We start from the raw sequence: 26784 nt of genomic DNA, 5'->3' as shown, positions 1-26784 counted from the left end.
CCCTCCTTTAAATAAAGGTCAACTGAAGAAGGCATAGATTACAAAATGTACAAAAATCTATTCTTCATTTTGCTTATGTGTTTCTGTCCTGGACCTGCCTGGATGTGCATGTACTATATATCGTCCAAATATAAATATATAAGAGTATAATTCAAACAAAAATTAATATGTTAAATGTGATGCTTGGTGTATCGCTTCTAAGCTTTGCAGTAACCCTTTGGTTACCTTGTCAACCTGCTGCAGCAAAACCATAAGATATGTCTCGATATTAACATCTAAAAATAGAAATAGCTAGCCTATAAACTCATTTTGTATTTTATTTCAGTGCTTGGGGTATGCTCTGCCGTGTGTGTAAATATTTCCCTACTCAACAGTAGGCCATCTATCCCAGTGGTTCTCAAAGTGGGGACCGGGGACCCGAAGGGATCCTTGAAGGGGTTCCAGGGAGTCCCCAGCTGAATTGTTGATAGCTAGGAGCCAAATAGACCCTTATAGCCTACTGTAAGTTTGTAACTCAGAGAGAGTACAAATGGAACCAAATGGACCCTTACGGGTCCATTTGGTTCCATTTGTACACACTCTGAGTGATGGGGGGGTCCGTGGCGTTAATGCATACCAAAATGGGGGTCCCTAAAAATGTCAAAAGTTTGGGAACCACTGATCTATCCAAAAGCAACCAGTGCCTAAAGCCTGATTCATACTTAGTTGTGTGCCGGTGTCATGCTCCGTAAATAGCAGATCTACAAGCTCACAATTGCAGCTTGTAGATCCGCTATTTACAGGCCATGCAACACCAGCGCGCAACCAAGTATAAATCAGGCCTAATGTAGGCCTTGATGTAGTCTGTGGAAGGCGTCTCCATTGGGTGAGGGAGGCGTGTACTCTTGTAAAAGCGCCGGCGCGTTCCTCAGCATCTCCTGCAGATGTCTGACCGCGTGCGTGTAAGTCTCGCTCTGCAACACCAGAGAGCGGAACAGGTTGACGGGCTCCGACGTCCGGAACACCTCGGGGACGCGGATCTCCGCGGGCAAGTGGCGGTTCCCGACCACCGCGTGATGCAGTCTCTTCTCCTGTAGGCTCCTCTGCAGGAAGCCGAGCACGTCCCGAAGCCTGTGCTCCACGTTCTCAACGCCCCAGTGAGAAGAGGGCTTCTCGGTCAACAGCAGGTGCAACACGGCGGTCTTCACGTGGTAGTTTGTCAGCGCGCTCTTTCCCGTGAGTCCCGTCTGCTTTCTGTGCAGGAACGTGACGATCTGAAGACAGTGCAAGTGACAGGAATTCTGCGGCAGGCTTTTAGCCACGTGCTTGAGCAGGTTCCTCTCGTACACGGCGAAGGAGAGGGGCCAGTACGGGTCCGGAGAGCCGCCGCTGCCGTCCGAGGGGAAATGCGAGACAAAGTAAACATCGGTGTCGTCCAGCTGGACGGCGGGGATGATGTTCATCACGACGACTTTGCCCGAGCGAAACCGGACCTTCAGAGCCCCGGCGGCGTCAAGGTTGCGAAAAGCGAGCTCGAACTCGTACTTGTGAGAGACGCGCCCCCACGCTTTGGTGACGGAAATCTGAAACCACTTCATGACTTGATCTTTGGCTAAATAGGAGGTGTTTTTGGAGCACAGCAGCTCCTCGGGGCTGTGGGTCGCTCTGGGCCGGTCGTTCGTCTTGCTGTGCAGGAGACAAAGCACGTCCTCTCCCAGGTCAACGGAACCGCACACGCACACACCATCGTTCTCCCCGGGCCTGGCTGTCGTCACCTTGATCCTGCCGTAGCCATGCGTGTCTGGGGGCATGATGTCACTGGAGGGACTGCACCACAGCTGGAACTGGAAGGAGTAGGGCTCCGGCGGAGAGAACGGCACGATGAGGTCACACGTCAGCGGCTTGCTCACCTTAGGGTTGAGATGATCATGAAATATTCATTTGCAGTAAGATAATGATATGATGATTAATTATCATGTAAATAATTGCCTTTTAGGCTCTTGTAAGCAACAATTGCACAGGCCAGCTGTGACAAATAACTTAAACAAAGAAATGACAATGACCACTGCCAATAATCCAAATGAACAATGTACTATGGCCAAAATAGGCAATATGCTTAATCATTTTACCCTTCCATTTTTTTTTAAATAACAGAAATAACTGATCTATTACCTATTTAGTAGATTGAATATTTTCAGCAGACTCCATTAAAAGATAAATGGAAAAAAATCTGACGATTACCCAAAATAACTGCAAAAGGGCGTCTGTGTAACAATTGTGACAGGCCTAGCTCACCTTCCAGGACTCAAACATGCTTCCGACTCCCACGAAGTCGCCCACCTCCATGTCGGACTCCCTGTTGCACACGCTCCTCAGCGACTCGAGCAGGTCGTCGGTGAAGCCCTCCGCGAACTCCTTCACCCTCCAGTTATCGTGGGCCACGGTGTGGACGCATCGGTCGCAGAAGCCGCTCAGGACCCCTTTATCTAAGACCAGAGTCCTGGAGCTGTTGCTGCTGCCGGAGCCACTCGTGCCGTCTTCATCGTCCACGGGCCAGTGCTCCATGTCAGCCAGATCCACCCTGCATACTTCAATGGTGAAGAAGATGACCATGGACACGGTGCTCCAGAAGTACCAGCCATAGTCCGAGTCCGAGTCCGAGTCCGTCTCCTGCTCCTGGATTAAAGCAAGAAAAATAATCTGATGACTCAAATGTTTTTTTTTCCTTCCAATCTGTGATTTGTGGAACAGTGTGAAAGGAGTCCTCCAATACTAGCACTCTGTCTCCTAAACGAATTAGCACGATATGTAAAATGATTTATGATGTCTTGGTATTATCGTTCTAAACCTATGTTACTGCTGTTCTACATACAGCCAATCTGCTGAAGAAATCGCAGATTGAGTCTTTAACCTTTACTTTTATGAAAAATCAGAGACCATTGGGTTTTTATGGAAGATGCTTCTAAATACGTATTCTATTGCTAGTTTGATCAATTCAAGTACTCTTTAATTTTAACATAAATAATATCTAATATTACTGTAGGGCTTTACTTTACCTGCCACATGGGTTATTATGGTTATGCCTGATTTATACAATACTTGTTTGTGTGGCGTGTTGCATAATGAAAATAGCCTATCAACAAGCTCACAATGCGTCGCACAGCATAGTGTTGAGCTTGCAGATCGGCTGCATAAATCATTAGAGCAGGGGTAGGCAACCTTTTTGACATGAAGTGCCATGTTGTCATGTTTTTGATGCCATATCAACATTAAGTTTTTATTTGACACCACATCAAAATGTTATATTTCCAACTGATTTTGATTGTCCATAGATACATAACTGAGTGTACAGCACTTTGGTTCAACACTGTTGTTTTAAATGTGCTCTATGAATAAAGTGGATTGGATTGGACATAACAACCTTTTCTTCTTTAGAAATATTTTCTTTCACATCAAGATGTATGATCATTACTCAATAACCCACCGATCTCCCAGACTCCCTCCCCAGTCCCTCCCCCGTGCCAATGAATGTTGGCACCCATGCCTAAGGTTGCCTACCCCTGCTTTAGAGAAAACTAAGAGTTAGCCAAGAGAAAGACATGATGGACTCTATGGAATCCAAAATGACAGAAAACTGTAATCCATGCCTGTTGCTGCTGCTGCTGCTTGGAGTCCAGCAGAGCGAGCTCCGCCTCCAGGCGGGCCTGCTCCTTCTCCAGCTTCTCCTCGTGCTCCTTCATGCGAGCGATGAGCTCCTGGTCCTGCTCCGGGAGGGTGGCGTTCTCCTGAGGCGAGAGCAGCGGGTGGTTCAGGATGGCGGCCGCCACCACCATGCACACTCGCACTATGGCTCCCTGCATGCTTCTGCTTCTTTTTTACATGACCAAGAGGTGCCTCATCGTGGAATCCCAACGGTCAACACGTACTGTATCTGAAAAACAAAAGTGAAAGTAGGCATTACAGTGCAACTCAAGTGTTGTTTTTACACTTCTATATCTACACCCTATATCGTCACTGTCGGGGCAGAAACCTCTTGTCTCCATATTCAAACTTTGTGTGTTTTTTCGTAAAATGAATGGCCTACTTCAGGGGTTTTCAACCAGTGGTCCTTGAGGGGCTTCCAGGGGGTCCCCAGCCAAATTAATAGTTAGGAACCAAATTAGGAACCAAATTGACCCTTATCATACTATAATTCTAGTAACCTCTGTCTGTCTGTCTGTAGTGGTGTCCGTCTGTAGTGGTGTCACCACCCGGTTCTCCTCACTGGCTGGACCAATTGCTCTGATTTTGCACACAGCCATTGACCATTACCATCTGAACGCAACTGTGAAGCCCGTTTTTCAATTTCATCAAATCTCAGCTTCTTATTAGCGTTTATGTGTCAAACAATGTCGCCTCCCGGGTTGCCAGATCATGTGCGCATATCCCGCCACGGATGCGTCGACCGGGTATGGTCTAGTGTCTGTAACTCTGAGAGTGTACAAATGGAACCAAACGGACCCTAACGGTCCGTTTGGTTCCATTTGTACACTCTCAGAGTTAAATGAACACTAATGATGATGATACAGTGTAGATTGGGACCCCCAATAAACCTAAATGGTTGAGTCCCTGGCATGTCTTTTCAAATGGGGGTCTGTGGGCTAATATGTGTCAATTTGGGGGTCCTTGACACGAAAAAGGTTGAAAACCACTGGCCTACTTGATCATAGTACAGCGTCACACACATTTATCTCGATGTACAAAAAGATGTGTACACCAGTTCAGTGGCCTGGTGGTTAAGAGTGTCCACCCTCAGACTGGGAGGTTGGAGTTCAACAAAGACTATAAAAATGGGACCCAATGCGTCCCTGCTTGGCACTCCGCATCAAGGGTTGGATTGGGGATAAGTCCCTGCGACATACTAGTGTCATGGCCAGAGAGTACTTGTACTGTACATCATGTGACATACTAGAGCAGTGGTTTTCAACTTTTTTCATGTCAAGGTCCATTATTTATTCGGCATTTGAGCCACAGACCACCATTTGATGAGATTTAGACTCTCAGACCCAAGACTTAGTATATTTTGTTATCGTTGGATACAATTTTGTCCACAATTCCATGCTGTATTGATGTTAGTACCATAGGAGAGATAACAGACAAACATTGATCAAAATAACAATTCTTTGATTAAGTAATGCAGATGTTTAACAATAATTTAACTCTTTGAGAGTGTTAAATGAAACCAATTGGACCCGTAAGGGTCCATTTGGTTTCATTTTACGCTTTCAAGAGTTAAAGATCTATAAGGGTCCATTTGGTTACCAACTCTTCCATCATTTAGCTGGGGACCACCTGGAACCCCCTGAAGGACCACTGGTTGAGAACCACTGTACTAGAGTCCTGTCCAGAGGGTGTAGTTGTACATCATGTGACATACTACAGTCATGTCCAGAGGGTGTACTTCTGGTACATCAAGCTGCCTCACGCTACAGAAACAGGAGGTAGGCCCCTGACCTATGGGCCACATGGCTCCGGAACTGACGGTTTCCATGCCCACGGCTATTACCAAGTATGTGGGAAAAAAACTGCAGAATTAAAATAATGTCTAGCTATTTCTGTATAGTTCTCTCCACCCTGTCAAGGGGGGGGGGGGGGGGGCGTAGACCTCGCCTCTAAAAATAGAGGCAGTGGGCTGTGTGACGCATTCTTGTGCCCGTATCAAACTGCGCAGCATGACAGGAAGGAAGAATAAGGAACCAGCCCTGTTCAAGAAGTTCCCACAAAGCACAATTTATGCCTATCAACATTTTACTTCCTGTTAACATTTCATCAGTGGCCGGAAGAAGCTAACTCCCCTTTTTTACTTGAGTAAAAATGTATTTAAAAATGGTAATACTCAAGTAAAGTAAAAGTACCTCAAACTTGAGCAAATGTACTTAAGTTACTTTCCACCTCTGTTTCTTATTGGCCTAAAACAACGAGGTCAGTCATTTCAGTATGAGATTATTGATGATTATATCGGTCTCAAAAGCTGTGTATAAGTGAGATAATGTCAACATCGCCTGTATTACGTTTCATATTCAGAAGGAAAGCCATATATAGTGCAATATAGGCTATTGTAAAAGGAGGAAATGACATAAGAAGGTCCCTCCTCCTCCCTCCTGTTAACACTACAAACAACTGCTAGCCTTTGCATTAGATTACACCCTTGCAGTGGTGGAAGAAGTACTTATTTTACTTGAGTAAAAGTATCAATAGCACAATACAGAAATACTCTGTCACAAGTAGGCCAGTATTCAAAGTTGTACTTGAGTAAAAGTGCAAAAGTATTGGCATTCAAAAAAAAAAAAAAAAAAAAAAGTTTTGATGCCAATACTTTATATAAAATATATACTTACAGTACCAAAGTAAAAGTACTGAAATTTGTCAAACTTTCTTTTTTTAAATGCTGATAAAGGCTGATCTACAAGCTCACAACGCGCTGTGATGTGACCTGTTGTGAGCTTGTAGATCAGCTATTTTCAAATAGCCAAAGTAACAATTGTAATTAAAGATTTCAAATAATTGGACTACAGTAAAAAGTACAATATTTGCCTGTGAGATGTAGTGGAGTAGAAGCACTATACTATAAAGTATTGAAAATTGGAGATACTCAAGTAAAGAAAAAGCACCTCATAAATTGTACTTAAGTACACTTTCTGCCACTGCAACTGCTAGCCTATGCATTGGGCTGTGATGATGCTTTTCATGAAATGATGAATACATCGTTATAAGCTTGTAATAGGCCTGTTGTAATGAGCAGTTCTTATGGTGGAGGTTTCTCTTCCAGGAACAGAAGAGTGACACATGAGGGTACATGAGGCCACACAGACAAGAGCCAATTGCAATAAACCAAACATTCTCTGGTTCTCTCCCATGGCTGCTTCCCAGTAATGGCATGGCTCTGGTCAACCTAGCCTTGATACAAGACTGTCTAAAGTATCAAAGTAAAATTCCTGTATTCAACATGTACTTGAGTAAAAGTACAAAAGTATTGGCAAATTTGCCATCAATATATACTTAAAGTACAAAAAGTTAAAAGCAATCATTATGCATAATGTCCCATTTCAGATATACATAGCTGAAGTATATATATATATATATATATATATATATATATATATATATATATATATATATATATATATATATATATATATATAGGGCTGAAGTGGTAAATGCATGTTTTGTAATAATAATTAGTAATATAAATCTACAAAGTAACTAGTAACTCAAATTCTCAAATAATTGTAGTTGAGTAAAAGTACAATATTTGCCTGAGATGTAGTACTAGTGCAGTAGAAGTATAAAGTATTGAGAGTAGGAACATACTCCAAGAAAGAGTAAGTAAATGAATGAATAGGATCCAACAACAACAATGATCTTTTCTGAGGTGAGATGTTTTGTCATCATCATCACAAACATGCCAACCATAGGGTGGCTGCTATGCTTGGTTGTCTTAGAAACAAAATAAAGACATAGTTAGTTAGTCATCATGGAACATAATAATGTTCCTCTAGTCTCCTTTAGGCTGATGATTCATGAGGTAAACATGAACAACTAGGCGTTACAATGTTCTACTCTGGACAAACATGCACAGCAGCTCACAGGCTGAAATAGATGGATTTTAAATAAGTCCGAGGATGACTTTTGGAAGAACGTTTATATAAAAAGAGTTCTTACCCTTGTGATGTTGCTCGAGAGATTAGACTGATCATGATGTTTTACCACCCGCCACAGTTGAGCAGAAAGAATCACTGTTTCACTGTAGGTGGAGCAGCATACTTGTCCAGTACCAAGAAGTTCTCAGAACTTCACACATTCCTCTCCTCTCTCTCCACCCATGTGCAGTGTTGCCAGATGTTGCGAAAGAAACAAGCAGCCAGGTCTACAAAAACAGCCCCAAAGAAGTGACTTGGACACCGGTAGGCAGATCTACAAGCTCACAACAACGCGTTGTTTTAAAACAAAATATTGAATACGTTTTGAATTTGAACAAATTAAACATTTTAAATAAACAAATCTTGTACTGGGGACTGGGTCTCTGGCTCAAAATATTTTCAGATGAGAGTCCGCGGACAAATACATATTCATTTTGGGGGTCCTTGACATGAAAAGGTTTGAGAACCACTGGTTTAAATAACATTAGGAAGCAAGACCAAATAAACAACTACACTTTTAGAAACAAGCCCAAAAAACACTTAAAAGTCGCTTATAATAAGCAGACATGGCAACGCTGCCCATAAGCACAGTCCACTTCCTTCTTACTGCAGACTTGACGCCTCCCACAGTTCATATTTGGAATTACACTTTTCTCTTTTTTATCCAATATTTATTGGCCAACTGTTAACTAGGCTACTATACCAGTCCTGTGTTTTTTAGGTCAGTGATTCTCAACCTTTTGAAATTCAAGGACCCCCAGTTTGATTCTAGGCCACAGCCCTCAATTATTTAATTTAAATTTTGTCTTAGATATGTCAAAGTAGGCTTTAGATATTCTATTGGTTAGGTATTAGACTTTATAGTGGGTATTTAGGTATTTAGGTTGTTAGTTAGGCTTAAATTATAGCCTATGGTATTCTTTAAATATTTATTTGTGGGTAGTTGTATATTGTACAGTATGTCATATTTTCTGTTTTTGTCATGTTATGTTTTTATGTGGGACTAGGATGGAAATTAGCTTCTAGCTAAATGTTTACATGACATCATGTTCAATTGATTCATTAATCATTTCTTGTAGGCTACATGTATTGAAAGTTCATAAGCGTCCATTGTCCTCATTTATTTAACTCGGAGAGTGCACTTGGTTCCATTTTTACAGACCCGTATAAGGGTCCATCCACCTAGGGGGTCCCCAGCTAAAGTATTGATAGGTACCAAATGGACATTTAGAGTTCTGTAACTTGTTCTGTAACTCTCTTGACAGTAGAGTTTTATGGGGGTTTGTGGCCCTAAAGCAAATACATGGCATAGGTTTACTCTACATCTACAACATTAATTTAGTCTGTGAAATGTCAGTTAATCAACACTACAAGAAAATGTTATTTTTCTTATCTGGTCCTTCTGTGGTAAATCTGCAAGCTGTGAGGACTTTTATCAAACTTTTATCAAGATTAGATCACACAAAGCGACACGTTGTGAGCTTGTAGATCAGCTATTTTCAGCTAAGAGATTATAGTGTAGTGGGAAAAAAGAGCAGACCAATAGGTGCAGAGCCAAAGGTCAAGTTTACTAAGTATTAAGGTTTAAGTGGTTATTGGTTAAATGTCTGAAAATATACATTAACAAAAAGATACATTTACGCAATAGTAAATCCTTCTGATAGTGCAGTCAAATAAGTCTCTGAAGCTATCTATGCCATCTATGAAAAAGTTTAATCTGCAACACAATTGTATAGAATATGTAGTGGGGGTCCCTGCTTCATCTCTCTCCCAGTTAAGGGTCCTTGGCCTGAAAAGCGTTGAAGACCCTGGATTATAATGCCTCTCAGATTCCTCAAAGTTCTCTGTACATTTTGAAATATTTCACTTTAATAATAATAATAATAATAATAATACTATAATATAATAATGGACAACAATGGGCCCAAAACATTACCCAAATTTGAAGTCATTTTCATAGATACGTCAAAGATGATTGACATCACAGGCTGGCCACTTGAAATGTTTACAATGTCTTTGTAAGTCTGTCAGCGGTTTGCAGTGTTGTCTGTCTCTAGTGGAAAAGAAAGAACAACATGGCGCCCACTGCCAACAGACGGCATTCCTATTGCAGCCAAATACATCTTGTAGAGTTGGCAGCAACACTATACTGAGCGCTCTGGGGCAACGGGAGACTTCCTTAGGAGATGGGAGAAAACAAATAGAACAGCGTTTCCCAAACTTAGGGTCATCATGATCATCATAATGACCCATTTCTGGGTAAAAAAAAATCCCACAATTACTTCTTCTGTTGTTTTTTTAAGATTTCCAGACATGTTAAAATAGAAGAGGGTAACAATTCTAAATTTAAGATTTAGCTTTGAACGATTTTCATAATTAAAAAACATTGGTTATTTTCACTATTTTTGAAAATGTATTCAGAATCTATTTTTTTAATTTTTTTCCTATTCTGGGTGTCAAGATAAAAGTGGGAAGCGCTGAAATAGAAAGTTAAAAGTTAAGAGGAAGCAGAGAGCATATTGAGACTGGATGGATCGCGCCCTAATCCAGACTCATGTTGTCCTCATCATCATCCTTCTTGTCCTTAGAAGCCCCTCCCTTATTACTGTTCTCCACAGCGTTGGCAAAAGCATCCAGATCTCCTCTGTTAGCGGCGTCCACGGCCTCCGGCGGAAGACCAAACTGACCCAACAGAGGACCCAGCTGGCCCGAAGCCAGCGCCACGGCGAACAAGCTCATAGCCTGCTGGAACTGTGGCGTCGAGGTGTCGTTGATCTCCTCGGGGCTCTGCGGCAGAGACTCCCCCGACGGGAGGAGAGGCAGCAGGATCTGTTGCACCTCGGCGCTGCACAGAATCGGAGCCATCATCTCCGGAGTGCACACGCTGGTCAGGTCCACCCCGGACGATCCCTGGGCGCCTGCGGCGGCAGCCGCCGGAGCGTAACCGCCGTTGTTGTTCATGGTGGCCAGGATGTTCTGCAGGTCACTGAGCTGGATGGGCTGGTTGGGGGTGTTGGGGCTCTGGGCGAAGGGAAAGGCAGCGGGTGGAGAGGGAGTAAGGCCTCCTCCTGTAGGGGAGCTGGTAGAAGAGGCAGTGGGAGCCGCAGGCGGAGAGGTGGAGGTCTGGACGCTCAGCCAGGGAGTGGCACCCGAGGACTGGGAGGCCGCCTCGGACGCACTGCGAGACGAGGATGAGGAGCTGCTGCTGCTGCTGCTGCTGCTGCTGCTGCTGGAGGCTGGACCTCCACTGCCCAGCAGACTGGCCAGGCCGCCGGGCCCTGCTAGAGCCCCCAGAGCCAGGCCGCCTTGCCCCGTCGATATCAGCTGCATCAGCTGGTTGGGGTCCATGTTTTCGAGGAAGTTCTGCAGGACGCCCTCCCCTCCGAGGGCAGAGAGCTCGTGGCTCCCGCCGCCCCCCGGCGCCCCCGGAGGGTTGTGGATGTACTCGTTGACCTTGCGGCAGTGCTCCTCGTCCTTGTCCACCTTGGGCTCCTGCATCCAGAAGAACAGCCTCTTGGTCCCGGTCTTGAACTTGAGAACGTAGACCCGTCCCGTGGTGCACTTGGCCACCCTCTGGAACTCACAGTCGTCGGGGAAGATGATCAGATCGTCCTCCACGTCGCCTGTGTTCCTGTCCTTCCAGCAGAAGTGGATGAGAGAGTCGTCGGTCGAGTGCTGCACGTAGACCAGGCCTTTGCGTTTGTCGGGGTACACAGTTCCCCCCTTCTGCATCATTTTACCAGCACGGAACTCCACCAGATGTCTACTGGAGGGTCCCCTGGACCCCGACACTAAGCTGGGGAAGAGAGGGCCTGACATGTTTGAATCTCAACACTGACAATGGTAAAATCTAGAGTGCTGAGCATAAAATATAAAGGTATTTTATTCTTGGCAAGTGCTCAGGGGTCCATTATATATACCGATAATTTGTGACGCATGTGACGTCACCAGCTATGCCATTTATGGAGTTACACGTTTTCATAGCGATCCCTCTGTCAGCGATGCATCGCCACAACTTGTGACGTAGTGGTGACATTGCAGTGTTTGACGTTACACAGTAACTGTGACGTCTCTGATTGGTTAAGCTCACTGTCATCATTGCTTTATTGGTGGAATCTGACCTTGTTCAGTAAAGGACCCGTCGCAGCTGTCAGTGTGAAAGCCAGCAAGAAATGAGTGGACGGGATAGGAGAAGAGAAGAGAGAATCGAAGAGAAGAGAAGAGAGGAGAAAAGAGAGGAGAGGAGAAGAGAGGAGAAGAGAGAAGAGAAGAGAAGAGAGGAGAAAAGAGAGGAGAGGAGAAGAGAGGAGAGGAGAAGAGAAGCGAGGAGAAGAGACGAAAAGAGAGAATCGAAGAGAAGAGAAGAGAGATTTTCCAGCACCAACACTGGTGTCAGAGGCTTGGATCGGTCTATACTCTTGTCAACCACCGCCAATGCCACCATGCCCTGTCCTTTCTGCACCAAGCCTTTCCCGGAGGGCACGATTGAGGACCACCTGTTGAGCTGTGTAACACCTCCCCCGCTGCCTCACAACACAGACGTGCTCTGCAAAGACAGCGGGGAGTGCTGTATCTGTCTGGAGGATCTGGTGCAGGGAGAGACCATCGCCCGGTTGGCTTGCCTCTGTGTGTACCATAAGAGCTGCTTTGACCTCTGGTCAAGGGTGAAGCCCTGCTGTCCTCAACATCCCGAACCCTCTGACTTCTACAGAGATCTACAATCATGGACTAAGAGTGACCCATAACTAAGTCAATTTGGTTCCATCTACGGTCTCTGAGTTACAGACCTGTAAGGGTTCCTAAGTTACAATCAATAATTTAGCTGGGGACCCCTTGGAACCCCCTCAAGGGCCTCTGGGGGTCACAGGACCCACTTTGAGAACCACTGATGTATAGGTCAAAGGTCACATAGGCCTATTCACAGTGACCCAAAAAAGCATATATCTAACAAAAGCTTCTTCTTTTTTTTAAATGTTCAGACAAATCATTCACGGACAGCATATTCAGTCTTAGGTAGGCCTACCAAAAGTTAAATAGGTAATCATTAATCACCCATTTAAGCCTCCATTAACTGTCTATTAAACAACATCAGAACGTATTCAGCATCCTTTTTTTTTTTAAACTTTCTTTTTATTTTATTTTTCTTAGAGCAGGTTAGGTCATGTTGGGCATCACATATACATTAAATTAAATTAGTACATTTCTGGCAAAGTTAACATTCTCATGTTAAGGGCTATTCAGTCCAGATGAAATGAGAGGGATCCTTATTTGAAGCAACTTCAGTCCTTTCGTTGAGAGATATACATAGAAATAAAAAACAAGCAGTAAAGTGTACAAAAATAAAAAGTATATAACATAGAGGTATTAAATCAAGCAAGGTATCCCCACGCATAGTACAGATTCACATACTTGTACATACATACAGATATACATTCAAAAAACCCCACTTCTTTACAGGTCTTTCACAGAACTATTTTCATATGTAATATCCATTTTAACCAGTATTTACAAAAAGTATCCATACGGAGTCTTACAGAATATGTGAGTTTCTCCATTTCGTATATGTTCTGTACAATGGCTATCCACTCCCCCTTTGTTGGTGGGTTTTTGTCGAGCCACCTCCTGGTTATAGCCTTCTTACTGGCCACCAATAATATTTTGAGAAGGTACTTGTCTGCGGTGCTAAATTCGGGTGGTATGTTACTCAGGTACATTTTGGTAAAAGTACATTCAAGCTCAGAACCCATTATTTCGTTAATATCTGATACAATCTCAAGCCAGTAGTTTTGGGTTACTGGACAGTCCCAGAATATATGGAAGTGGTCAGCCATTGTATTACTGCAGTCTCTCCAACAATTCCCCGATTCTGGTGTACCATTTTGTAAGTATTTTCTCCTTGGGGTAATAAAGAACCTAATCATGTTCTTCCATGAGAACTCCCTCCAAAGGCCGGAACTAGTGGTGGTGGTTATCATATCACATATATTCAGCCATTCCTCCTCTGTTAAGGTTATGCCTGCTTCTTTTTCCCATTTAAGTTTAACATAGGAAGTGGAGTGGTTCCTAGCTGTCTGTATACCTGAATATATTCTTGATACCAGTTTTTTGGTGGTGATGCCTTTGTAGGCATCAATGAAAATATTGATGAGGTCTGTTTTGTTTCCCACAGCCATTATGTTTTTGTCAAAATGATGCCTTAACTGCAAATATCTGTAGAAGTCCTGTTTTTCTAGGTTGTGGTTATCAATGAGATATTGGAAGCTTTCCAAGCCTGTACTGGATGAGATCAGACAGTATGCTGTAATACCATACCGATTCCAACGTTTAAACCTAGAATCCAGCCGTGCTGGTGTAAAGTCTTTATCATACGCCACCCATTTTAATAAACGTGCCTCTCTTTCTATTTTTTGGACTTTGCATTCTTTGAACCAGATATTTAGGGGAACCTTTGTCCAATTGCTTATTTCTTTTGTGTGCTGCTTCATGAGAGTTTTATCACCCAGTATGGCCTGGAGAGGGATGTTCAGTTGGTCCAATTCTATGTCTTTCCATCTTGCATCATATTCATTATTGCACCAACAGACTAGGTATCTTAGTTGTGCCGCTTTATAATAATCTTCCAGGCAAGGAAGTGACATGCCTCCCTTATCCTTCGGTAGTTGTAAAGTTTTGAAACGTACCCTAGGTTTCCGACCTCTCCAAATGAACCTGGAGATCATCCGATTCCAGTTATCAAATTGTTTCTTTGGGATTTCCACAGGTAGAGATTGAAATAGGAATAACAATCGTGGCAAAATGTTCATTTTTATGGTCTCTATTCGGTCATACATACCAAATATCACCGGTACCCATCTGTCCAAATCCTTTTGTATTTCTTTTGTGATTGAGTCATAGTTTTCTTTATAAATGTTGACTAGATCTTTTGGTATATTAATGCCCAAATATTTAACAACATCTGAGTTCCATTTGAAGTTATATTTTTTACGTATATTCTCGTGGGGTGAGTAATTAAAGGAAAGGGTTTGAGTTTTGTTTACATTTAGTTTGTATCCAGAGTATGAACCATATTCTTCAAGACAGTTCATGAGTTTTGGTAGACTGGTATCAGGATCGGAAAGTGTGACCAACACGTCGTCCGCGTAAAGGCATATCTTGTGTTCTTTACCGTTAAGTGAGACCCCCGATATGGAGTCATCTTCTCTTATTGTCTGAGCTAGTGCTTCTATAAATAGCGCAAAGAGGGCGGGGCTTAAGTTACAACCTTGACGGCATCCCCGTTCCAGGTTGATTACTCCTGATAGACTGCCGTTTATTTTAACTCTGGCAGTTGGCTGGTAGTATAAAGTTTTTAGGCAATTTATAGTATTCAGCATCCTTAAAGACCAGACCTGAATTATGATTTTATGATTATGATATTACTTGACTACCGTCCTTGTGTGATTAATGTAGGCCCACTTTTACTTGTTTTTACATTCCAGTATTGATACTTTTACTTAAGTAAAGAAATGAGGTACTTTTTCCACCACTGAGTAGGGTAAAACAGCAGTGGCAACACAGAAATATGTAGGGAGTAATTAATTGGCATAACGACTAAATTGGGTAATAATAATTGGCTAATCTAAAAAAATAAAATGAGTGTGAAGCATTCACGTCTTTTTAATTTGTAGCTTTGCACAACATCCATATTATACAAACAACACTATAACACTCATATATTTCCATGTCATGGCTACAACCATTAGAAGCAGATTTTAAAGGGGCACTTCGACAATTTTGCACCCAAATACTACAGGAAACATGGACTGTATAGTACATGGGAAATCATGTTAAAAATATAAATACAACAGAACAAGAACAACAGCTTAAGTCAAGTCAAAACAATTTCATTCATAGCACAAATGAAAAAATCTTCAAAAACCCTCTTACATCACAAACAAACAAAAAACTAGAAAAAGTGCTCCTCGGAGCACAAGTCTCCGCCAGCAGACTTGTGTTGGGAATGTTGGGAATGTTCTAATTCTTACAAAAAATAGAACATGTTACTGTGTCATAGTAACATGACACAAGTGTCCTATCACTCCTGTCTATGTAAGTGTCCTATCCGTCCTGTCTGTGTAAGTGTCCTATCTGTCCTGTCTGTGTAAGTGTCCTATCCAATTGTTACAGTATCCGCCATTTCTCAGCCATTTCGTGATTATTCCTGTCTTACCTCACTTTGAAAGAGGCTAAGACTCTTTCAAAGTGACACATGTATTTATAGGCCGCTATACGTCACTAGCCAATCAGATCACACTATTTCACCGTATTGTCACGTGTCACGTGAGGCTTGACCAATGTTATGTCTCCTGGCGGAAAGTGAAAACAATGTCTCCTGGCGGAGACAACAAACAAAGAGGGACTAAGAGAAAAAGGACAGATGAGGCTAAATCCCCTGGAGAAATAGCTTCAAAGTCATGTCAAATATATTATATTATATTATATGATGTGGATGTAAACATACAACCACCATGAGTTGGTTCTAGTAAAAAAAAATCCAAAGTTGTTCAAATTTGTAAACAACTCATAAAACCATTCCTTAAACCAGTGGTTCTCAGCCTGTGGGTTGGGACCCCCAGGGGGGTCCCCACGTGATTTGGGAAGGGGGGGGGGTCCCCCATATGACAGTGAGGTGACAATTTAAGGACTTTAAGACCTCAAAAACAAAAAAATGAAAGAAAAGAAAAAGACCATTATTGCATCAAAAGTAATCAACAAACTATACAATAAAAACGGGTCAAAGATTGGCCAAATTGTCAAATAATATAAGAAAGAGGCAACAATTGTGAAAATAGCCGATCTACAAGCTCACAACGCCTCGCAAAGATCTGCTATTTTCACATAATTTATCTGTGAAACCAAGTCAAAACAAATGAAATGCCTCAACTACATTTCAAGTGCTTGTCAGGTCCCCAGTTCAAATATCATTATTTTGGGGGTCGTGACCTGAAAAGTTTGAGAACCAATGCCTTAAACCTATATCACGCTATCATCTGTAATAATTGTTGCATAATACAAACGGTTTCATGGGCAAAGAATGGTTGCCCGGTACTGTAACACAAACATACAATTCATAGACAAGACAGCAAGAAAGCAACATGTTCAAATGCATATTATCTTTTGCTTTTATCTAGACAGAGGAAAATGTAGTAGAGGGACAGGACAGGAGGCTGGGGGGGTTGATCCAGTGTGAACCAGTGGTTATATGGTTGACACACACTACCCAGACAGGGCAAGGCAAGGCATGTTTGTTCGTAGCACATTACACAGTGGCGGAGCGTCCGGGTAGGCCAGATAGGTGGCCGCCTACGGGCCCGGGCCGTCAGATCACATGGACCTTTATTTTATTAGAATTAGACGCACTTTGCATGCTCCGCCTCTCTGCCTCTCCGCGGCCGCCAACTTTCCCAGAGATTCACCAGCTTACATGGAACTGCAAATATATTCGAGGCACCCCAATACACTGTTGGAAGCTCACGCTAACCCTAAAACCGAAATAAAGTAACACTAAAACGAACACAATCCGCCCAAAACCCGCACATTTTCGGGCTGGGCACACACACACGCGCGCAGGGCGGGGGGCCTGATCAGTGGGCCGTGCCTACCGGCCCGGCTTTCAGTTGTTCCGCCACTGACATTACAACAAGCTCAAGACAAAACATTGAGCTTTCTGGGAGTTTATTCCAGTGCATGAAAACAGAACGCTTCTTCTACATGTTTAGTTCTGACTCTAGGTTTAGAAAGAAGACTTTTCCCAGTCAACCTGAGAGGTCTGGGCGGTTCAGTAGCTCAATATCAAAAATCTATTTTGGCTCTAAAACCTTCAGAGCTTTATAAACCAACAGCATTTCTATATCAAGTATTTGACAGACAGGGAGCCAGCGTAAAGATGTGAGAACTGGAGAGATATGATCCGCTTTCTTTTCTCTTTTTTAGGCTTCTCTGCCTTCATTGGATAGTACAGTTGAGAATGACAATGGTCTCGGGCTCGGATTAGAGGCTAAATGTGGTATGCACCTTGACCACTAGGCTATTGGCGCCCCATGATCCACTTTCTTACTATTAGAACCCAATGTTCAAACATCCAGTTCAAATCAATCTGTTTGGCAGCCGTGTGTTCTCATCTCACCACAACCGAAGACTAAAGAGTCTGCCTGCCTTAACGCAGGGTCTAAATGTATCAATGGAAGAGAGGAAGACTACCTCCAACCACTGCAGATGTACTAGTTATATTGTTTTAACATACCATACAAATTGTTTAAAAATGAAAATGTATTCACTAAAATAGGTTCCGGATTGTAAGTTTTAAAGTTCTCAAGGTACATACTTAGGCTCTACCTGGTTGAGGTAGAGCCTAGTTGTTCCCAGGTAGTGCATTCTTCTTAATTATTTCCATCACCTTTTCTGCCTTTACGTTTTGGCTGCCGTCTTTTAGCAGCCGTACCAGGGTTTCTGGGGCTTTGGCACCCTGCTTCTCCACCCACTGTGCCAGTAGTTGTAATGTCCTTTCCCCAGAATCGGTTGGATGGTTCAGCTCATGAGATTCAATTGCAGGTTGTGAGATCCCGCTCCGGAGGGCCAGATCCCTCATAGCCTTCCATCCCACCTCTTCTGCAATGTCCGGGAGGTGGCGAGACAGATCCAAACCTGACCCAGAGAAGAAGAACGAATGGTAAAGCTTGGGTGTGGTGCATATGCACTGATGCATATAAAACTATCAAGAACTCTACGTACCTGTAAGAGGCTCAATTTCCTGCAAAAAAAAGGGGAAGAAAATAATTGAGAAAAGTGAGACAGGTTGATTGACACATGTAAGGGATAACAATCGTTTTGGGGGTTTGTTTGTTTGTTTGTTGTTGTTTTGTTTTGAAAAAATGCTAAAATAGCATATGATCTTCAAGCTCACAAGTTCGCATCGAGATTAAATGTTTTGTGAGCTTGTAGATCAGCTTCAAGATACAAGCATCTACAATCTACAATACATCTAGAATCACAGATCTACAGCGTGGAGCTATGGAGCCAACAATGACCACAGTTAACTTTATACCACTTATTACATGGCTACTTACAAACAAAATCTATATTTTCACACACAATATAGATATTTTTGGGGCTTTTCTGCCTTTATTGATAGTCTAAGTGGAGATGGACAGGAAACCGGGAGAGGCAGCAAAGATTGTCAGGAACGGGACTCGAACCCACGATGCGCTGTCAGGCTACATCACAGCCTAAGTGCCTGGACCGCTAGGCCAGCGGTCCGGGCCTAGCACACAATATTGATGTAAAAATGGACTTACAAGCTTCCATAGCAATGTAAACAGGCAGGACAGTGGTCTGTTATACACAATAGCATACTTTGCAACTGTATAACAGACTGCCTTGACTGACCAATCAGAATTGTGTATTCAAGCCATGTAATAAGTTCAATGAATGATGGATACAGATACATGCAGTAGCACAAGCACATTCACTACTAGGACACCAGGCATTAATATAACTAACCTACCTCCTTGAACAAAACTGGCCAGCTATGCCAATATTAGGAGAGAGACAAAAATAAGTATTTACAAGAGGCAATTCTACGTCTGAAAAGCAGATAAGCATAGGCTGAGTGTGTGAGGTTAGTTTATATAGTGACTATATAATAGTCAATAGCAGGTTCAATGTTCAACATCTTGCAGAGGCTCACGTGAGTTCCTTAATGTGTTAATTGACTGATTGCCCATGTGTTATGCTCATGTTCCTATCTGATTATAATCAGTATGTTTTTCATGCACACACAAGTGTTTTTGGATGTGTTCATTGTAACTAATTGACTGTTCATTTGCATGGTTCATGTGATTTTACACCATCTAATGGGTCTGTATGTTTAGACAAATTTTAGTTCTCGCCCTGATGAAGACCTGATGAATGGTCCGGTCGAAACATGTTGGCAATTGTAATCTCTGCAACACATTAAAGTTTCTTTTAATTTTGCATCCTTTCCTCCAGTTTTTTTCTGAGAGCTCAGATCTTTTCCTCTGGTCTAAATCTCGCAGAGGCTTCTGGGTGTCATAGAATGATGAAGGACAGACAGCATTACAATGGCCCTGGAGAAGAACTCACCTCAGGCTCAGCCTGTCTCTCTTTCATCTCTGTCCCTTCGTCTTCTTGTAGAGTTAAGCGTCCTTTTTCAAATGATATGCAAAGTTAAATTACATACACATGGAAATACTTAGACATAATGAATAGAGTACTTTGAAGTGTCATTACATCATCACTGGCGGGCAGAAACCTTGCACAGTATCAACATATTTCATCTCTTTATGTTTCTTCATAAATTAATACCCTATTTTATACTATGTCAAATATACTGAATATTTTCACCTATAATGACATGTCCAAAATAGGGACACCAGGCTTTTATTTTATATGAAAATGAAAAGTATTAACAAGAGCTTGTGAGTAACTAATAACCATTGGAACACATGGAACAAGCCCCCCCCCCCCCCCCCACTCCCCTCCCCATTTCCCCTGAAAAGTAACAGTTTTGGACATACAAGGTTTCCGCCCGACAGCAGTGTTATGAATGTGAGCAAAACCAATTACTGAAGGGATATTTCGTTGTTGTCGGGCAGAAACCTCTTATCTCCATATTATGAGTTTTAGTGTTTTTTTCGTAAATTTAAGCTCTACTTCATCCTACTACAGCGTCACACAAAAGCATCAAAAGTAGCAGATCTACAAGCTCGAAGCGCGGCGCGACGCGTTTAGAGCTTGTAGATCTGCTACTTTTGATACTTCTGAATTTGAATCCTGAGAAGTAACAGTTTTGGACATATGAGGTTTCCATTGACAGAGACGATTTGACAGCTGGTATTATTAATGTTTAGGTGAGGAAACCAAGAGGTTCTGGTGCCTCCTTACTGTCACTTTAGGTGTAGCATAATAGTAACTGAAAAGTGCTCACAATTACCTTTGTTATTCTTTCTTCTATAAAGGAGTACACCAATAGCTATTCCTGCTAGTAAAAGTATGACTATTAGGACAATAATAGCCGGCGCCACATTCGTTCCACCTGGAAGATAAAAATGGTAAATAGACAAAGATATATGTCACACTACAATATTAAACATTATTACAATATTAAAGCCAGAAATACAGAAATTATAAATGTACTTGATTCAAACTGCTATTATAAACTGCTAGTATTTTGTCCCCGAAGCCCTCTTAAATACATTAAAATAAAAGAATGCAACTTTTGTTTTAACTTACCTTGAGGCTTCTCCTTCTCGTCAGAACAAACCGTGTTGTTGGGCGATGAACAGGCCACTCTGATGTTTTCAGCACCACCACAACTTGAACAAACACAACAAGTTTTCTTTTGCTACCTTTTGTAAAACACTTGGCAATAGAATGAATCATTAATGGCTCTGGACTATTATTATGCTGGTATGACTATTTTCCACTGTATTTGTTGTATTATATGCTATGTAACTGTGTTATATATCATGTGTCTAAACTTGTTTCTTAGGCCGCTCCCTATCTTGAGATTTCTAATCACAGTGAGATTACTGGTTAAATAAAGAGTTCAATTACATTTTTAAGTAAAGCAAAAATTCATGCATGCTGCATACTGTATGTAAGTACAGACAGACAGACAGACAGACAGACAGACAGACAGACAGACAGACAGACAGACAGACAGACAGACTGACAGACAGGTAACAGAGAAGAGGAACTTACTCATCACAAAGGTGACAGACGGTACATGTTCCCCTGACATTATCACAGTAGTGATCCGGTTTACATCGACATACAGCATCCTTGAGGGGGGTACAGGCTTCCACTAACTCTAGATTGGCTGCACAGAGAAGGACAAAACATAATAGATCCACTGCCATTTGCTTTCATTTGTACTATCTCTATCTCACAATCAATACACACATAATCGCCTAATCACAATTATTTGAAATTATCGCAATTATTTTTGCATAGTCGTCATAATCGTTTCCATGTTGAAAAATGTTGATATACCGCATCTTCAAACATTTTCAAAAATAGTGGAAATCGCAGATCTATAAGCTCACAACGCGTCGCATCGGCTATTTCCACTATTAAGGTTTTCAAGAAAAGTTATTTGTCAAATTTGCCCTGTGCAACTTCAACGCCTATAAGCCAAACAGAGATGGAATTTTCATTCATGTTCCAGTGTTTAACGACAAAAATGCAATTACATTGTTAATCGCAATTATTTGAGTGACAATTAATCGTCAAGTGAAATGTCACAATGGTGACTGACAGCCCTAACTATCTCTCACAGTTAAAATAACACTCAGGATTTTAGTGTAGTGTAGAAAGATAGACAGATTTTCCCAACATTTTCTCACAATCAAATGTGTGAGGAATCCTTTCCTGGTCTCCCAACTACAACACAGATAAACCTAGATCAGCGCTTCCCAACTTTTTCTGGATCAGGGCGCACTTGAAAATCTCCAAAGCGTTTTCGAGGTGGGTGGGCCACGTGCCTTTTTAGAGCATGTTTATTTGAATGATCAATCAATCGGCTGTGTTACGGCTCCGATCAATGGTAGTAACGTTGTATACTTTACTCCTGTAAGTTCCTATTTATCGGTAGGTCCAAGGTTTAAAAAAAAAAAATAGCATGACATTTTCTTTAACATTATTTTAATTTTGTTATTTATTATTATCATTAAAATCGTAGAAATATCCTCACTTGCAATATCCTCACAGCCCACAGGTTGAGAATCACTAATAACACATGCATACAGTATACAGTACCATTGTCGTGTGAGCAGGAGGTGCAGGGTTCGCAGGTATCCTTGTGATTAGGGTGCAGATTGTATGTCCCAGTATCACACAACTCACACACTCTTTCTGCACTATCAGTGCAGTGCTGCTTCAGCCGCTGACCTGGGAAAACACATTGAAGAACTTCATTATAGCAGATTTTTTTATAGCAGAATTATTTTTTTCCTCAAATAGCCAATCTACAAGCATCACAATGCGTGTTGCAAAGAATAAAGTAGGGCTTAACCACTTAAACCCCATATGGTTGAGCCCTCAGGGCCAGCGGCAGGGCTCTATACTAGGGTCAGTTCTGTTTTCTGTTATTGTGGGGAAAGCTTTCGCTGAAAATAGCCGATCGACAAGATAACAACGCGAACGTTGCGTTGCAACGCATTGTGAGCTTGTCGATCGCCTATTTTCTGCGAAAGATTTCCCTCAGTATATGGATGCTAGGGTTTAAGAGGTTAAAAAGGTTGGAACCGAGCAACAATAACAATAAACTAACATTTCTATTAGGTCTTTTCTGTAGTGGAAAACAAAGACGTGAGGGCAGCTTTGAGTGTCAAAGGAAGTGAAAGTTAAAGAGAGGAAGAGAACTTATGTAAATATCATGTACCATATGTATATCATCTCTGTCGGGTGGAAATTTCCAAAACTGTTACTTTTCAGGATTCAAATTCAAAAATAGCAAAAGAAGCAGCTCTACGAGCTCGAAGCGCTTGTGGATCTGCTACTTTTGACACTTTTGTGTGACGCTGTAGTATGATCAACTACGGCATTAATTAATATTAAATCACAAAATTAAAACACAAAAAGTTTAAATATGGAGATAAGCGGTTTCAGCAACGATATATTTTACACTGCTCATATTGAGATACAGTATCCGACCAGTGTTTCTGTTTTTCTCTTACTCTCTACACTTTCTTGAAAATAGTGGAGCTTCTGTGACAAAGGATTTCACCCACTTTTTTTGTAAACCAGTGAAGTGACAATAAACGTTGATTTGAGTTGAGTTGACAGAATGTAACAGGTTGGCATTATGGTGATATTACAATAAACATCAACGCTGATTGAATGAGGTCACATTAGACCTAATAAAACTAAAAGAAAGTCTTTAGGGAAAGACCAACACACACATACCAGCAGCACAGCTGCAACACTTCCTCCCATCATGATCATAGGTTCCATCTTGACAAGCCTGCTGCCTTTTGACGCGTGACAGAGACCAAGGGCTGTATACTGGTCCTGATTCTGACAGGGTCCTGAGAGAGAGAGAGAGAGAGAGAGAGAGAGAGAGAGAGAGAGAGAGAGAGAGAGAGAGAGAGATTGTAGGCCAGTGGTTCTCAAACTTTTCATGTCAAGGACCCCCAAATTGACACTTATTAGCCCACGGAGCCCCATTAGATGAGATATGCCAGGGACCCCCATAAGAGAAGATTTTTACGGCTCTAGCAGTGATTCTCAACCATTTTCATTACAAGTACCCCCAGTTTGACATGCATTAGGCTACGGACCCCCATTTAATGACATTTCTATCTCTGGGACCTCAATTTATATTGTAAAATCTATGTAAATTTAACTCTGAGAGTGTACAAATGGAACCATTTGGTTCCTAACGGGTCCATTTGGTTCCATTTGTACACTCTCAGAGTTACAGACCCATAAGGGTCCATTTGGTTCCTAACTATCCATCATTTAGCTGGGGACCCCCTGGGACTCCCTCAAGGACCCCTGGGGGTCCCCGGACCCCACTCTGAGAACCAATGGTGTAGGCTATATACATTGTTAATAATAACAATAAAAATAATAATGATGATAATAATATATCTCAGATTGACATAGCACTTTTCTAGGTATTCAAAGTCGCTTAAGGGAGAGAAAGCAAAACAAAAATAATCAACTTAATTAGGAAAAAGCACAAATAATTGAGTAACATGCATTTGAGTAAAGCAATATTGAAGAGGCGGGTTTTGATTGAACAGTAAAAGCAGAATTACTGTGTATAGCTTTGTTGACTGATTTATTTACTCAAGTGTCAGGTGTGGCATATCATTTTTTTGTTTTTACACTTGCACTTCACACTTAAGTGCGTGTGAGCGTGGGTGCGTGTGTGAGTGCGCAGTCCCCAAAACGGTTTATAACAGTGTAATTATAATATTGGATTTCCAAATAAAGATCGATCATTTTGCCTTATAATGTCATGACCCTATAAATCTGTCAACATGATCAAGGTGACAACACTTCTGTGTTAAAAATAACGCCTTTGCCATAACATTAGTGGTTATAACAACATCACAGTCACAGCTTAGATATATCAGAGATGTTACTCACCATACACAACACCAGATCAACACCATCATAAGTAACACGTTGTTGGATGAGAAAGACATCGTTTGCTGTTAAACCTGGTGGAAATGACTTACACACTCCTAAACTACACTACGGTACAGAACAACACAGTACAGTACAGTAAAGTACAGTACTTTCCAAAGTGACGCTTAAAGTGTTTTGTTGGAAGAGGAAGAGAGTTTACTTTCGTTTCTTTCTTCTTCTACATTATTTCACGATCCTCTTTTCTCTGGCCCTGGTCTCACTGTACATAACGAACCACTAGGTGGCGGTATAGGATCACTGACTGCTTTGAAGGCATTAGACTAGAGCAGCGATTATCTCATGGCCTGAAAAAACACCTATCAGGAGACCACAAGGTAAATGTAGTTTTCCCATCTTGTGTTTGTATTTGTTGATCACATGTATTATTGTGTTGATGTTGATGAATTGAATACATAGGACCACAATGTAAACAAGTCCCTGTTATCCGTTTAGCCTCATAGGGCAAACGACAAGAAATCAAAAATAACTTCTCCATTGGCTCTATGCACAGCAGCCATAATTAACACTTCCTTATCACAGGTGTTACCAATGATACTAATGAAGGCTCTGTTCCATTTAGTGTAGCACAGTGGTTTCCACGACCCCCATAACTCTGAGAGTGTACAAATGGAACCAAATGGACCCGAGTTACACACCCGTAAGGGGCCATTTGGAAGCCCATGAGGGTCCCTGGACCCCAACTTTAGACCCACTGGTCTAGCAGAGTGTTTCCAGTGAGCCAACATGCAACAATATCAGCACCCTGACTCTGTTTGACCAGAATGGAACAGAGCCTTAATTAGTAGCATTGGCAACACCTGTGAATGTCTTCATAATATGGCTGCTGTGAATAGAGCCTACTGATCATTCAAAATATGCTCCTCATTTACTTGCATTATACAGTGAAGAGGCTCAGAAGGAGCTCGTTTAGCCTGTAAACGAACGCAAACAGAGTTGATTCAGACTCAAACCCAGTAGGCCTACTGTTTGTTTTTTAAATAAAAATGTCAACTTCCATTGATTTAGCTATTTTTATTAGGAAGAAAACCCGGACTGGATCCGTGGATCTGGATCCGGATCTTCAAATAGTAAAATTAACAGGAAGTTGACATTTTTATTTAAAAAACAAACAGTAGGCCTACTGGCCGGGTTTGTGATGTTCTATATATTGTCTGAATCAGCTTTGTTTGTGTTCGTTTACAGGCTGAAAAAGAGCCTGCAGAGTGGTCTTGCCATACAATGTAAGTCAATGAGGAGCATATTTTGAATGATCAATTTTTTTGTCAATGGAGAAATTATTTCAGATTTCTTGCCCACCTTTGGAGTTAACCCCCACCAGGACCCCTGGTGGTCCCCGGACCAGACATTGAGAACCAGTGTTCTGGAGTCTAGAGAGCAGGTTTATCTTCACACTGTGATTGGCTTCTTGGTTGTCCAATAAACCGGTGATGTGAGGATACCAAACATTGGTTAAAGATGCTCCATCCTCCCACTGGTTTAGAGATCCCTTCATGGCCCTCAGAGCACTTCTATATAACACTGGTTCCCAAACTTTTTTCATGTCTAGGACCCCCAAATTAATATGTATTTGAGCCCCATCTGAAAGCGTTTTGTGCCAGGGGACCCCATACAAGATTTCTGTTGATTTTTCACAAACTTTCAAGATTTTTTAGAAAATCTCAGCAGATCTACAAGCCTACAAGAACCACATAATAGTATAAGAATGAATACAATTGAAGCCATTCTTTCACTGAATGTCCTCAAGCAGTGCATGTGCACATGAGGCTTCTAGATGCTATACGAGTCTCTCTCTTACGTGTGCAGGGGTGTCCCTTTCTGTCCGCAACACTTCCCAGAAAAATGTATGTCTTCTTACCCCACATAACATCACACAGGCAAGCATGCTTGTTTGATCAACATCAAGAGA

General features: G+C 41.9%; 3 protein-coding genes across 3 annotated transcripts; all 3 read right to left on the bottom strand.

Moving 5' to 3' along the window:
* Positions 1-699: 699 nt before the first annotated feature.
* On the bottom strand, positions 700-7821 carry itprip (inositol 1,4,5-trisphosphate receptor interacting protein). The gene is made up of 4 exons (XM_084077267.1): positions 7681-7821; positions 3615-3910; positions 2275-2649; positions 700-1889 (listed from the first exon to the last, which is right to left on the bottom strand). Exons 2-4 carry the CDS (start codon positions 3837-3839, stop codon positions 822-824), a joined length of 1668 nt encoding a protein of 555 aa, XP_083933393.1. The 5' UTR covers positions 3840-3910; positions 7681-7821; the 3' UTR covers positions 700-821.
* A 2378-nt stretch (positions 7822-10199) lies between these two features.
* On the bottom strand, positions 10200-11477 carry LOC311058999 (proteasomal ubiquitin receptor ADRM1-like; the record flags this gene model as incomplete). Its single annotated transcript, XM_084076569.1, has 1 exon — positions 10200-11477. One exon carries the CDS (start codon positions 11475-11477, stop codon positions 10200-10202), a length of 1278 nt encoding a protein of 425 aa, XP_083932695.1.
* A 3821-nt stretch (positions 11478-15298) lies between these two features.
* Positions 15299-25008, bottom strand: fas (Fas cell surface death receptor). Its single transcript, XM_084077272.1, has 9 exons — positions 24816-25008; positions 23625-23746; positions 22476-22607; positions 21420-21537; positions 20949-21031; positions 20650-20751; positions 19800-19861; positions 18429-18447; positions 15299-18341 (listed from the first exon to the last, which is right to left on the bottom strand). Exons 1-9 carry the CDS (start codon positions 24872-24874, stop codon positions 18049-18051), a joined length of 990 nt encoding a protein of 329 aa, XP_083933398.1. The 5' UTR covers positions 24875-25008; the 3' UTR covers positions 15299-18048.
* Positions 25009-26784: the final 1776 nt, after the last annotated feature.

The sequence above is a fragment of the Gymnoscopelus microlampas genome, assembly GCF_963454915.1.
Source record: "Gymnoscopelus microlampas genome assembly, chromosome: 13".
Taxonomy (NCBI): domain Eukaryota; kingdom Metazoa; phylum Chordata; class Actinopteri; order Myctophiformes; family Myctophidae; genus Gymnoscopelus; species Gymnoscopelus microlampas.
This window is presented reverse-complemented; position numbering and strand designations above follow the sequence as displayed.

Bases quoted from the DNA above. Each gene is read 5' to 3' on its own strand.
- itprip (XM_084077267.1), bottom strand. From the start codon at position 3,839: ATGCAGGGAGCCATAGTGCGAGTGTGCATGGTGGTGGCGGCCGCCATC. The intron at 2,650-3,614 runs GTTTTCTGTCAT...ATCCAGGAGCAG, and splicing joins AGCAACAGGCATGGATTACA to GAGACGGACTCGGACTCGGA. The intron at 1,890-2,274 runs GTGAGCTAGGCC...CTCAACCCTAAG, and splicing joins GCATGTTTGAGTCCTGGAAG to GTGAGCAAGCCGCTGACGTG.
- fas (XM_084077272.1), bottom strand. From the start codon at position 24,874: ATGTCTTTCTCATCCAACAACGTGTTACTTATGATGGTGTTGATCTGG. The intron at 23,747-24,815 runs GTGAGTAACATC...TCTCTCTCTCAG, and splicing joins TTGATCTGGTGTTGTGTATG to GACCCTGTCAGAATCAGGAC. The intron at 19,862-20,649 runs GTAATTGTGAGC...CATTTGAAAAAG, and splicing joins TAGAAGAAAGAATAACAAAG to GACGCTTAACTCTACAAGAA.